General features: G+C 44.6%; 1 protein-coding gene across 2 annotated transcripts in view; it reads right to left on the reverse strand.

Moving 5' to 3' along the window:
• The window catches only part of LOC137429638 (pyruvate dehydrogenase (acetyl-transferring) kinase isozyme 1, mitochondrial), an 80278-nt gene that overhangs the window by 45545 nt on the left and 19661 nt on the right, over nt 1-15072 (reverse strand). For both annotated transcript variants that reach the window (XM_078779664.1, XM_078779665.1), the window contains exon 2: nt 1778-1919. In XM_078779664.1, coding sequence (XP_078635790.1) covers nt 1778-1919 — 142 coding nt within the window. The remainder of the gene's footprint in view (nt 1-1777; nt 1920-15072) is intronic.

The raw sequence follows: 15072 nt of genomic DNA on the forward strand, positions 1-15072 counted from the left end.
AATGAATACAACAGTGGACATGGATACGATAAGGACATGAGTTTCCTGCTCTGACAGACCTGTCTAAGACGATGCGTGTATGAACATGTTTCCGAGGCTGCAAGAAGCAACGAACCCGGGAAGCAAAACGATGATGGAAAATTCTGATGTGACTTGTAATTGTGTTCATGGTCGGTTTGGTCGGTTGGGGTGGAGAAACATCTATTTTGGCACAGACTGCAACAGCTTGTAGGGTGGCAGGATGGCCTATAGGTATAAAGAATCACCTGTAAGCTGTCTAGCCTGGGTTCAAATCTCGACCCAGCTGTAAACTGCCATCCTGGTGTTTCAGAGGTATGGCGAGGAATAGCACCATCTTTGATCTTCTTGGAGGTTCCTTAACACAAACTTACCTGGCTTGCTACCTGTGACCTCCATAACCGAAGAAGGCCATTTGCATTTTTATGTGAACTACCTGGTCAATTTATTTATCGTGAGGAAGCTGCTCCCCACACAGCAACCACCAAGTTCTAAACCACCACCACGTCAGCTTGTTGTACCTTATAGCTCCAGTCCAACAACTTAACGTGCGAAGCACGTTATCCACTGGCAACACGATCCCATTATACTTAAAACGTGTCATTATGACATGTGCCACCACAACATAAAACATAAGGTTCTTAACGTAAGATAACCGAGTTACACATTTAAATCTATTTCTGTAAAATTGATAAATGAAAGCAAACAGAACTATCCCAGCAAAGTAAATGGAGATGGGATTACAAAATATGGATATGGTAGCTATGCAAGGCCTGTAAACATTAGCTATGTGTTGGGACAGCTGTACAGTGCAGCATTTATAGAGGGGTTGCCTGGAAAGGGTATAGTTGGGCTTGGATAAGGCTGGGAATTGTAAGGAGGGTGTGGTTTAGAGTGGGGGGTGAAGAGGTGGGGGGGGGGGGGGGCAGTGTTACGGGTGTTCTTTCTATTGGCCTCTTACATTCCCAACCAGTGCCAAAGCATATTTGATTGCAAATTGAGCATCAGTTGAACACGTATATAATCACAGGACAATCCCTAATTGTTACGCTGTTACAATTATGATAATAATAATAATAAGAAGAATAATAATAACAAAAAAAATTAAAAAAAATAGCATTCGCTGTGCACAGAGTGGAATACACTGCATTCCTTCTGTAAAAGTGGGGTAAAGGTCACGCATGTGCAGTGAGGTTGTTTCATCACATGGGTGTGGAAGTGAGTGGTGTGGTGGGTGGTTGTTTGTATCCCTCTGGCCAGTCTCGCTGAAACGTCACCGCAATTTCACAAACAACAGGCAGGAAAGAGAACGTTTTGCTCAGCACAATGTCAAAGTATTCCTGTAAAGACAGGGTAGTCTGGAATTCCAGAATTACTGCCAATAAAATCCTTTTCATGTAAACATGTTTTCCTGGTTTTCAAAGATATTGCGTATCTAACAGAAACTCAGGTAAACACTAACACGAGCAGAGTTTGTTGTACTCTTTCATTATTTATATTTTGTTTTAGTGTATGTCCAGGCTATGAAGTCTCAGTATCGTGACCCAGGTGAAGTACTCAGGTAGGAATGCCAAACAGGCCAATTCAGAGCTGAACAAGAAGAGAAAAATCAGGGATGGTGTCCAATAAATGATACGTTTACCTGGCCAGTGAAAGCCTGAATGAAGTAAGCCAAATGGTTGAATGAGTGTAGGAAAGAAGAGGGAGAAAGTTACCTTGGAAGTTATTGGGTGAAGAATGAGGATGAATGAGGTCTTACCAGCTCTTTACTAATTGAACTGGGGTGGTGCTCAGGAGTTCATCAGGCAAAAGGTTGATCTCCTTCATGATATTAGCCAATCGAACTGGCAGCTCTTGCCGTATGAAAGCAAAGGAAGTCTTCTCACAGGCATTGCGTGAACCTGTGTACACATGATGCGCACACGCACACGCACACACACACACACATGGTGGTACTCCATATGGAGGGACAGCACGGGAAAAATGGTCGCCTCATCAAATGTGTACAAAATGATACGCTGAGAATTATATACCAGTCCACTTAATGTACCAGCAATCTATGGGCCTCAAGCTTGGTTAGCAAACTGTAAACATACTGATGTATATAGGCAGGGCTGGTTAGGTCATGGCCTAAGGCCCCACACATGAAAGGGCCCCACACCTAAAGCTTCGGCATGAAGTCTTCGCCAGTTTCTACATAACTGAATTTGAATAGACAAGTAGATCATTGGATATGGTCTTGAACATATAAAATGGCCTAGGGCCCCAAAAACTCTTAATCAGACCCTGAATACAAGATCTGTAGGGAAGCAGACACATGTACACTGATAAGTGAGCACAGAGGTAGTGTACTCACCTTTGAGCTGTCTAACCTGCGTTCAAATCCCAGCCCAACTAAAAACGAATGGGCTGATGCTCCATGGGCAGGTGAGTGGTATGATGGCTGGTTGTTACATCAATGAGTATTCTGTCATTTTAGAGTGGAAGCTGTGCTCGCTACCCCATTTGCAGCATTTACTGGAGGATGATAAACATCACATGGTTCCTATTGAAAAAAGTAGAGACTGCAGTGTTCTGGCCAAATTGCATATTCCTGTGTGAATATACAGGGGTAGGCCTACTGCAATCGCAACACAGCTACACCAAACAAATGATGCAAGCAGAGGGTCACATGCTTAATTGAATCCTGCTAACATATGCATTCAGATCCTGGTGTTGGCTTAGCGGCTCGGGTGCCGGCTTGGGATCCTAGGATCCTGGGTTCGAATCTCGGTCGATCGCTGAATTAACACCAGGGGGGTTGACTCAGCCTGTCATCCTTCCGAGGTCGGCAAATTAAGTACCAGTTCACTGGTAATTCCCTGTGTCGCAAGAGGCGACTAACAGGGTTGGAAACAGAAAGGGCATCTGGCCATAAAACATTGCTTCAAAAAAGGGGACCAAGGTGCCCCAAAAAAGCCAACCCCTGCTCTGCTGGGAAAAATGGCCTCTAAAGGTGGTTCTGTGTGAATATACAGGGGAAGGCCGACTGCAATCGCAGCACAGCTGCACCAAACAAATGATGCAAGCAGAGGGTCACATGCTTAGTTGAATCCTGCTAACATATGCATGCAGAGCCTGGTGTTGGCTTAGCTGTTAGGGTGCCGGCTTGGGATCCTAGGAACCTGAGTTCAAATCCAGGTTGATCGGTGAATTAACGCCAGGGGGGTTGACTCAGCCTGTCATCCTTCCAAGGTCGGAAAATTGAGTACCAGCTTGCTGGGATGAATGATCCCGGTGTGTACCCCGATTTAGAATATCGGTACACCGTATCCCTGTGCATCGTAGGAGGCGACTAAGGGTTGGCATCCGGCATCCGTCATCAGTCAGGAAGGAGTATCCGGCCATGATTGTCATGGGGCCCGGCAAGGCTAACCCCCGCTCTAGCAGGGAAAAATGGCCTTAAAACGGTCATTCATTCATAACATATGCATTCAATAAAACACAAACCTATTTACCTTATTCCATCTCTTATTGGTTTTCACCCAAAGCATGAAGCACTTGAACTTATCTAAGAAAGTAACTAAGATATCTAAGTGTAAAATCATACAAAATAGACAACACACTGTGGGACATCTATGAACATACAAGTAATTTGATGTACATTGAAGGCCAGAGGAAGCAAAAAGAACAAGAGGGAGATTGATTTGCAATAGATGTCCCATACAAAGTTTCAGTTCAATATGTGAAAGGGTAAGGGGAAAAGTCTGGAAAACTGACCCATGTATAAATATGTGATATTTTCTAAGTCCAAAAAAGGCATAACTCTGTGAAAAATTGAAGAAACTCCCCAAAACTCGAACTTTTCCTGTAACTTATCATAACAAAGCCATGTACCAAGTTTCAGTTGAATACGTTAAAGGATAAGGAGGAAAACGTGCAGAAAACCACAGGTGGGACGGATGGACGGACAGACAGATGGAGAGCAAACCTATAGTCCTCTTCGGATAGGGGACTAATACATCCACAGTGTCTGAGTCAATTAGGAATGTGGTTTTTAAAGTGCAAATATTGATACATTGCCTATCCGGCTTGGGATCCAAGTCTATCCGGCTTGGGATACACTTTCGTGTATACACGAAAGTATACACCCCCTTTCAAATTTTTCACCTTTTTTTTTGTATACCAAGTCGAGGCTCGTGTAAGAGCTAAGAAGAATGTATTAGCAAGAATCCTCCAGATCAGCAGACTTATTTCTTGAACCTCTACATTTGTCACCTGAAACGCCCTTTCAAAAACACCAAATGCAAGGAGCCTGAAAGCCGGATCATTCAACATGCGCTACATACTGTCCAGTAAACTAAGCGCTGAGTCGCTCAATATACGCACAGTACAGAGGAGCATTGGCAGGTGAGGGCTCCGGGGCATGCTTCGCCCGGGAGGGGTGGCGGGGCTACGTTGAAAAACCTCCTCAGGATGATGCTACTTTCCACCAACTACATCGCAAGTACCGCTCCTTCTTTCTGGATGCACAACGGCGGGGAAAGGCTGCACATATCGGAAGATGCTCGCATGGACTGTGCTTGCTTGGAAGCCATGAATGCCCTGTGTGGAAAGTATAAAGCCCAGAATGCGGCACGGTTCATGGCTGATGTTGTTGTGTAGCCCCAAACAGTTCTCTCAAACAAACCTGCAGTACGAAGACAGCCGATTGATCTCCCAAGAGCGACACAGCGACACACAGATCCACCACTTCCAGGATGGTGAACCCCAGACTTCACAAAGTCAGGGCCACGACATAGTTAGCGAGGAACAGAGAGAGAGTGAGAGAAACAGAGAAGTAGAGAAAGGGATAGAGAGAGAGAGAAAGAAAGAATTAGAGAGAGACTTGCATTGGGATGAGGGGATGGGGGGGCGTTCAACCACCACGAAACCTCGGATAACAAATGAGGAAAGCTCAGATACATAGACGTGCCAAACACTGGCAGGATGGACAAGGAAGCATTTGTTGGGAAAATAAAATTGTGACATGGGTACTGCAAAAAGAAAAATTGCAAGAAAATGTTGAACAAAGAAAGCATCACCCATGAGACTCTGTCTTAAATCTCTCATCTTTAGTGACAAACAGGACCTTCTTGCCTTATAGGCTGGAATTAAAATGCATTAAATCAAACTTTTTCCACCTTCATTTACACATCATAACTCACAACTTCGAAATGAAAAACAAATTCTACAAATTTCAGAAAATTAAATAAAATACAAAACTAGCTTATCTTGGTTGGATAAGCGTCCACTCCCTTTATAATAGCCATTGTAAATTAGCTCAGATGTAATCAATCACCTACAAAATCACACACCAAGTAAATTTTTCTTCCACCTTTTTTTTTTCTATACAAAGTCGAGGCTCATGTAGGAGCTAACACATAAAACATAAACACACATAAAACATATAATAAAGGGAGCGGGAGACAAGAGGGGGAGAGAGAGGGAAGCACAACAACAATAGAGAACAGGGACATCGGGAGATCTGTTGAAGGGAGAGGGCTGGGGGTGGGGTACATGGGATAAAACATATGCACACAACTAGGACTTTCAGGAAAAAAAGAAAAGAAATTTGAAGGAGGTAGATGTGGGGTATATTAACGGGGGTAGAATAGATCAAGGTTTTGGATGGGGGAAGATAAGAAGGTGGTGAACAGCTGTTTTAAAGACCTGGTTATTGTGCACCTGTGCTAAATTGTAGTGATTCTGATTATTTCATAATAAAATCAGCTGTTCCTGTAGGTTTCCTCTGCTGGGTCGTGCATTTCATAGTGAAGACTCAACAATGAGCACCAAGGAGCTTTCAAAAGACCTCTGGGATAAAGTTGTGTAAAGGCACAGATCAGGGGATGAGAATAAAAATATTTAAAGGCCTTGAATATCCCTTGGAGCACAGTCAAGACAATAATTAAGAAGTGGAAGGTGTATGCTACAACCAGGACCCTGCCTAGATCAGCCCGTCCCTCCAAACTGGATGACCAAGCAAGGAGAAGACTGATCAGAGAGGCCACCAAGAGGCCAATGCCAAATTTGAAAGAGCTAAAGGCCTTTATGGCAAATATTGGTCATTGTGTGCATGTCACAACAATATCCCAAGCATTCCACAAGTCTGGCCTGTATGGTTAGGGTGGCAAGAAGGAAGCCATTACTCAAAAAGGCCCACCTTGAATTCCGTTTGAGGTATGTAAAAATCCACTCCAGAGATTCTGAAGCCATGTGGCAAAGAGTTCTTAGGTCTGATGAAACCAACATGGAACTTTTTGGTCTAAATGCAAAATTTGGCACAAACCCAAACACAACACATCACCCAAAGAACACCATCCCTACCGTTAAGCAAGGTGGTGGCAGCATCATGTTATGGGGATGTTTCTCATCAGCAGGGACTGGGGCACTTGACAGGACAGAAGGGAAAATGGATGGAGCAAAATACAGAAAAATCCAAGAGGAAAACCTTCTACTCTCTGCAAGAAAGCTGAAATTGGGACGGAAGTTCACCTTTCAGCATGACAATGACCCGAAGAACACAGCCAAAGCGACACTGGAGAGACTAAGGAACAAAAAGGTAAATGTCTGAGTGGCCCACCCTGAAGGCACATGACAGCATGTCTGGAGTTTGCAAAAAAAAGCACACAAAAGATTCTGTGGTCTGATGAGACGAAAATTGAACTTTTTGGCCTGAATACAAAGCGCTACATTTGGCATAAACCGAGCACAGCTCATCATCCATCTAACACCATCCCTTTGAGTGGTCAGAGCCCCGACTTAAATCCAATCTAAAATCTGTGGCATGACTTGAAGATTGCTGTCCATCAACGCTCCCCACGCAACTTGACAGTTTTGTGCTCAGGGGGTGGACACTTATCCAACCAAGATATTCTAGTTTTGTATTTTTAACTAATTTTCTGAAATTTGTACAATTTTTGGTTTACGATGCGTAAATAAATTTGGAAAAAGTCTGATTTAATGCAATTTAATTCCGGGCAATAAGGCAACAAAAGGTGCAAATTTTGAAAGGGGGTGTATACTTTCTATAGGCACTGTATGTATGTGTATTTAATAAATAAAGCCATTGAGAGTGGTGTCCAAGGTGCAACTGCAGTACATTTTGTGTTTGCAACGTGATATGGTTAAACATAGCATTGGCATAGCAGGGTCACCAGGTGTGAAAAGGAAATGGAATGTGGAGAGGTGAGAAGGGGATTGGGGTATACAGTGAAGAGGACCAGTTGTAAAATTATCGATCGTTCGAAATGGTGAGAGTGGGGAGAAGACATGGGAAGTGGAAAATAAAGAGTGGTGGGGGAGGGGGCGGAGCGGGTGGGGGGAGGAGTGGGAATCCTGTCATTCCAAATACTTCCTTGAAAATTCAGAACTACTCCCATCTTGCAAGGTTTCCCAGCTGTCTGTAGCTCAATGGAGTACTGCTCTGCTTTTGTTTTTCTCATATCTATCTATCTATCTATCTATCTCTCTCTCTCTCTCTCTCTCTCTCTCTCTCTCTCTCTCTCTCTCTCTCTCTCTCTCTCTCTCTCTCTCTCTCTCTCTCTCTCTCTCTCTCTCTCTCTCTCTCTCTCTATCTCTCTCTCTCTCTCTCTCTCTCTCTCGCCCCCTGCTGGCCGTTTCGTGTGTTGGGCGTGGCAAGATGGCGCGTGCTCGTGCTTGTGTGTTGTAGCTCCTGGCTCGTGTTGTTTTTCATCCTCTCCCCACCAACCTTTTTACCTTTCCCTTTCCTTTGTTTTTTTTTCCTTTTGTACTCTTGTCGTGTATGTTGACCTTTTTCCTCCCTTCCTGCTTCGTTACCACCTGTCCCTCGTTTTTTTTCTCCTCCTTCGAGACAGAGAGAGGGAGAGCCAGCACGGTAAGGGTTTGTTTGAACCACGTTTTTTCCTAACGTGGTTTAAACCGTGCTTTCGTTTTTAGTTACTTAATAAATATTTTTTTCTATTCTTTTTTTTTTGGGATTATACAAATCTATTTGCTTTCACTTCGTTTCTCCTTTGACGATATGGCTAATAGGAGTAGCCAAAGGCCTGCCGATCGTGTTACCGATGAGGGTTTATCGCGTAAGCACGGGCTGTGCCTTGTCCCGCCGGAGGGAGTTGAAATGGATGACATTTTGCTTGCGATTGGGGATTTGATCGACGTGAGTAACATTCGTGCCGCGTCTCGTATGAATCACAAAATTGTGGTTTTTGTTTCGCAAATAAGTCTGGCCGATATTGTTGTGCAGAATGGTTTGACCTTGGGAAACGATCTGTTTGTTCCTGTGTCGTCGATGGACACGCCGGCAGTTAAAGTCATTCTGAGCAATGTTCCGCCTTTTCTAGGTAACGAGGAAATCCTACACAAGCTCGGTGAGTTTGGTACTGTCGTCTCTCGAATCATTAGGGTTCCTCTACGTACGAGAAACGGCAGGTTGAAGCACGTACAATCGTTTCGACGTTTTTGTTTTGTTGTTCTAAAAGACGCAGCGAAGCAGTTGAACACCTCCCACACCTTTAAAGTAGGCGAGCATGAATATAGAATCTTCATGGCGACCGAGACCTTGATCTGCTACGGATGTGGAGCACACGGACACACTAAGCAGTATTGCCCAGACGCCAAGAAGACGTACGCTACAGCAGCTGGGTCGGCCCCCCCTGTAACTGATGCAGTGCCCCCCGTTCATGAGCCTGGTGGAGTACAGACGTCCACACCAGAAGACCAGGGTGTGGAAAGTGGTGGCGGTGTTGCTGAGGTTAGTGCAGCAGGGGTGCACCCAGTCGATGTGGACAAGAGGCTGCAACCTCAAGAGAATATGGTCTTTGAGGAGGTATTGATGAAAGGCACCGAGGCTAAGAGGAACCTAAAACGTACCTTTTTGAGCGCCGAGGTGGAAGACAAAGGTAGCAAAGTGATACTCGTACAAACAAACAGTATCTCAGACTATCCTGATGATTCTCGGCAAGCTGGGCAGGGTGGTGACGAAACAGAGGAGAGTAGGACTTCACCCCTTGCTCTTGTTGAAGAAAATCAATGCAGCAGTATTGGTTGTGATGATGGCACCATTGTCCCTTGTGACAACGAGCAGTCCCAGGGCCTGAGTGACAACGGTTGTTGCTCACATCCGGTTGAAACGACCAAGGATGATGGTCCAAGCAGACCTATAATAGGCAGCAGTGGTGGCACAGATGTGCCCCTTGTGATGCAACAAGAAGACTGCAGTGGTGATGACACAGAAGGTGTGCCTGCTCCTGACACACAACAAAGGAGTTTCAACGCTGATGTGGTTAGGGAGCTGGATGAGGAAGCTCAAAGCCTTGTGTCTGTGAATGATCATCAGGGAGAAGAACAGATGGAAGCAACAAAGGAAAACGTCATCAGTTTCCTAAACGAGACGTTTAGGCAACGCTACGTTGTGATCAAAGACCATTTTCCCGATGTGAAAACTTTCATCAGGGCTGCAAGACCCCTCCTGCAAAGAAATGACCCAATGGAAATCTCGGAGGCCCAATTTCAGCGTCTTCGGAAAGCGGTCACAAAGGCGAATAAGGAATTGCAGGCGGAGGGTGAGTTACCTTTGTAAATGGCTTTGCGAAAGATATGTATCGCATCCCTGAATATCAATGGGGGTTGTACCCCCTTACGAAAAATTCAGACAATTCAGGCGATGGAGAGGGTGAAAGCCGACATCATCCTGATACAGGAGACTCATGCTACGAACACCCTGGTTGCTGAATGGGGAAAACTTTATCGAGGGCAGTGGTGGCTGAGTGGGTTTACCACACCCAAAGCTGGTGTTGCCATCGCCTTGAGTGATAGAATCCCTGCTCGGAAGATTGTCTTTAAGGAAATTTATATGGGACATCTGATAGCGGTGGATTTCTATTGCAACACGCAAAGGATCATCATTGTGAACGTATATGCACCGAGTGAGCCCATGGAAAGAAGAGTGTTCTTTTCCACTCTGCATGACTTTGTAAAAGGACTGGATACAACCGCTTTCATCTGTGTTGCTGGTGATTTCAATTGCACTATCAATCCTTCCGTAGACAGGACCGGTCATGAACCCCATCCAGCTTCTATGAGGATTTTGGAGAACATCATCAAAAATCAGCATTTGAAAGATGTTTGGAGGTTGCAACACCCAACTTCACGGTGCTATACGTGGTGCAGATGCCATGATGGGAGGATATCAATGGCAAGGCTAGACAGATTCTACGTGAATAAGCCAATGCTAAATGTGATGGCCACAACCCAGATACTCCCAACTGGTTTCACAGACCATTACCTGGTTTCAATGGGTTTTAATTTGCCTCTGACCTCAGGGGGTAGTGCGTATTGGTCACTTAATACCCACCTGCTGAATGATATGAGATTCAAAGAGGCTTTTCGAGCCGTGTGGGAAAGAATTCGGTCCTCCAAATTTGAACATGCTAACCTTCGACTGTGGTGGGACCTCGCAAAGGGTCAGGTCAAATCGTTCTGTCAACAATATAGTCTTTATGCCACTAAATTGAAAAATCTCTCGATTGATTCATTAAAGGCTGAAATTGCAGCCCTGGAGGAAAACATTAATACGGCTGGGAAAGACACTACAGGTGACCGGCTGCTATGGACTAAAAAGGCAATGTTGACTGAACTGGTACGGCAGCGAGCAATGGGCACCCTGGTACGCATGAGAATGAGTTATTTAACGTTGGATATGCCAAATAAGGCCTTGTTTGGTTTGGAGAACTCTGTTAAAAAATCACAACAGATTCATGGGCTACGTGCTGCTAATGGGCCAATAGTGACCTCCCAACAGGAGATTAAGTCTGTTTTGAAGGGTTTTTATACAAACTTGTACTCCCCCCAGAGCATAAGTAATGAGACCTTGCAGGAGCTGACTACCGGGCTTCCAAGACTTGAGGAAGACCAGCAACGCACATTGAACATGTCAGTTTCGGCTGCTGAACTTGAAACTGCTATGCGGAGCTTGAAGGATGGTAAAGCCTCTGGGATTGATGGTTTGCCCGGAGAGTTCTATAAGACTTTTTGGAAACTTGTGGGACCTGACCTGCTTGAGGTATTTGATGAATGCCTTCATGTTGGAGAGCTTCCCCTGTCCTGCAGAAGAGCAGTCATTTGCCTGTTGCCAAAGGCTGGGGACACTCAACTAGTCGAGAACTGGCGGCCTGTCTTATTGCTGTGTGCGGATTACAAGCTTTTGTCGAAGGCCTTAGCAAACCGTTTGGGAACTGTGATCAGCTCTATTGTGCACCCTGACCAGACCTACTGTGTACCAGGAAGGTCAATTTATGACAATATTTTTCTGATAAGGGATATTATTTCTTGTAATAAGTACTTGCGTGCCAGTTTTGGGTTGTTGTTTCTTGACCAAACAAAGGCTTTTGATCGTGTTGATCATACATATTTGTTTTCTGTTCTGGAGCGGATGGGTTTTGGCGAAACTTTCATTTCCTATGTCAAGCTGTTATACACTAACACCTTCTGCATGATGAAAGTAAACAACAGTTTATGTCCCCCTTTTCCTTTCCGTCGGGGTATCCATCAAGGGTGTCCCCTTTCTGGACTTCTGTATATAATTGCCCTTGAACCACTCTTAGCATCCATCAGGCAGCGAATAACCCAGGATGTGGGAGCCGTTTTTGGTTCAAGATTTGTGGTCACAGCTTATGCTGATGATGTATGTGTTCTGATTAAGGGCCCAAGTAGTGTTGCTGCGGTGCAGCGTTGCTTTAAAGACTACTCTGCGGCCTCTTCCGCCGAAGTAAATTGGGGCAAGAGTGTAGCCTTATGGTGCGGTTCAGATAACCTTTCTTTAACACTGCCACCGTCACTCCCACATAATCTAGAGTGGAAAACAGATGGAGTCAAATATCTTGGTGTCTATCTTGGCAACCAGGAAGTAGAAACGAAGAACTGGGAAGGAATGATTGAACAAATTACACACCGGTTGAAACGATGGGAAGGACTGCTGCGATCTCTTTCTTATAAAGGCCGCTCTCTTGTTATAAATAACTTGATAGCAGCAAGATTATGGCATAAACTAATTGCCTTGCAGCCACCCAAGGAGTTGATACCAGCCATCCAGCGGGTCTTGGTTAATTTCTTTTGGAATGGATACCACTGGCTTCGGCCGCAAATACTGTACCATCCTCGGAAGGAGGGTGGACATGGAATTGTGGAGGTGTCCACCCGGCTTATGGCTTTTCGCCTACAGTCTGTGCAACGTCTGTTGTATGCTGAAGAGCTGCCCTGGCGCTCATTTGCGTTTTTCTTGTTGCAACAAGCGGGAGGCCTGTGTTATGATAGGCACTTGTTCCTGGTGAACCTTGACCGTGTCAGCTTAGTTTCAATCCCAACTTTTTATCAGGGTTTGCTGAGAGTTTGGAAAGGTTTTGGGGTTCATCGTTGCCTTGAGGCTTATAATTGCCGGATGTTTATCCAAGAGCCTATTTTCTATAACGGGTTTTTTCCATGCATTCCTCATAGTCCGACTTTGATTAGGAAATTTACTCAAGGAGGAATTGGCAAAGTTTGTGACCTGAGGGATACATCTGGGACAAAATGGATGTCTGCTGGCAGGGTGGCGGCCATTCTTGGTTTAAGATCCGTGCGTATTGTCAGCCAAATTATACGCATCATCAAGAGGAAGTTTAAGGAGTTAAATATTGGCTGGGAAGGTATAAACAATGTCGAGGATGTTCGGCTGTCTTTCCCTGAAATTAAGGTGCTCCCAGCTCTCCAGTCGAATGGTGAACTTGTATCTCATTTTCACTTGGTAACAAAGGCGGGTATTCACAAGCTCCTTCAAGAAAACCAAGCATCATCCTTCTCCGGAGTGGCGCGAGTGGCCTTGTGGTCCGAAAGGTTAGGGCCAGGGTCTCCTGCCACGCCACTGTGGCCCAATATGTACAAATTACCTATTTACGGGTTCCTCGCAGATATCCAGTGGAGACTAGCACATTGGGCTCTCCCTACGAACACCTTTGTTCATCATCTTGACAGCTCAGTGCCAGTAGCATGCCCCTTCTGTGTACAGAAGGAGGATCTCTTTCATGCCTATGTGAAATGCGAAAGACTAATACCTCTTTTCTTGATTCTCACACACCTTTTTGATCAGTTGTCTTTTCCTTTTACTTCACATTCTTTTATTTTTGGTGTATCTTTCAGACCCTCCTGCAAGGACTCTGGTGTCCTCCTAAACTTCTTAGCTGCTGTAGCAAAATATTCAATATATAAATCGAGGAAAATTAAAATTGATAATGGGCATGGGTTTGATGTTGTTCCTATGTTTAAAGGGCTGGTGTCTGCAAGAGTAAGGTTAGAGTTTGATTATTATGTGGCGAATGAAAATGTCAAACTCTTTGAATGCAAATGGTGTATTAATGAAGCCTTATGTGTTGTGAATGAATCGAATTTGTACTTTTCTTTTTAACATTAAGAACTGTTGTTTTTTTTCTATTTTTTTTCTCTCCTGTAAAAATGTAACTTAACCTGGTGTGTTTTTTTGTGAAATAAATGGTGTTGCAAATTCTGTCTGTCTGTGTGTCTGTCTCTCTCTGTCTCTCTCTCTCTCTCTCTCTCTCTCTCTCCCTCTCTCTCCCTCTCTCTCCCTCTCACACACACACACACACACACACACACACACACACACACACACACACACACACACACACACACACACACACACACACACACACACACACACACACACACACACACACACACACACACACCCCCACACCCCCACCCCACACACACACACACAAACATATCCACACACACACACACACATACACACACACACATACACACACACACACACACACAGGCTTATAATGCGAGGAAGACGACGCATTCCGAGACTCATTCCGGGATTGAAACACTCCGAATTGAGTTTTTTTGTTACTGATCTTCGCATAATACCCCATAAGATCAAAGTTGCCTTTTTTTTTTTTTTTAAAGAAATTTTTACAAAACAATTAAAAATGCTATACAAAAATATCTAATTTACATAAGTATTCAACCCTCTGAGTCAATACTTCCTAGAAGCGCCTTTGGAAGAAATTACAACTTCGAATCTTCTTGGGTATGTCTGTATCAGCTTTGTATATCTGGAATTGGGGAGTTTCTCCCATTCTTCCTTGCAGACTTGCTCAAGCTCTGTCAAGTTGGATGGGGAGTGTTCGTGAACAGCAATCTTCAAATCTTTCCACAGATTCTCAGAGATTCAAGTCTGGGCATTGGCAGGGCCACTCAAGGACTTACACATTCTTGTTTTGAAGCCATTCCAGTGTTCCTTTGGCTGTATGCTTGGGGTCATTGTCCTGTTGGAATGTAAATCTTTGCCGGAGGCCAAGGTCTTTTGCACTCTGAATCAGGTTCTCCTCAAAGATTTGCCTGTCTTGGGCTCGATTCATCATTCCCTTTATCCTTACAAGTCTCCCAGTCTTTCAGCCTGCTGCTGAAAAGCATCCCCATAGCACTACTATTTGTAGTCCACTACTAAGTACTAAGTAAGTCCACTTGTACAGTCCAGTTGTACTAAGTCCACTACTATTTGTAGCTGTCATGGAGGTGCTGGCTCAGAACGTAAAGGAGGGTTTACCATGGGAGTTGTTGAATGCAGATGATCTGGTGTTGATTGCGGAAAGTATGGATGGACTGAAGGAAAAGATGAACAAGTGGAATGAATGTATGGAGACAAAAGGTCTGAAGGTGAATATCGGAAAAACGAAGGTTATGGCAAGTGGTAAAGCATGTGGTGAGGTGGAAAGAACTGGGAAGTGGCCGTGTGCAGGAAGAGTGTCGGAGTGAACTCCATTCAATGTACAATGTGCGCTGAGTGGGTTCATCAAAAATGTAGTGGTCTGAGAGGGTCATGAACCAGTGTGGCAGCTACATTCAAATGTAAGGTGTGCACAGAGGGAGCTGCAGATGGAGGAAATGTTGAGTTGGCTCTTGGAGACGGCGTGAAGCTGGAAGGTGTGAAAACATTTTGCTACCTCGAAGACATGCTGAATGGAGAAGGTGGATCAGACTCGG

This window comes from Myxine glutinosa, chromosome 6 (genome assembly GCF_964187855.1).
Source record: "Myxine glutinosa chromosome 6, kmMyxGlut1.1, whole genome shotgun sequence".
NCBI classification, from domain to species: domain Eukaryota; kingdom Metazoa; phylum Chordata; class Myxini; order Myxiniformes; family Myxinidae; genus Myxine; species Myxine glutinosa.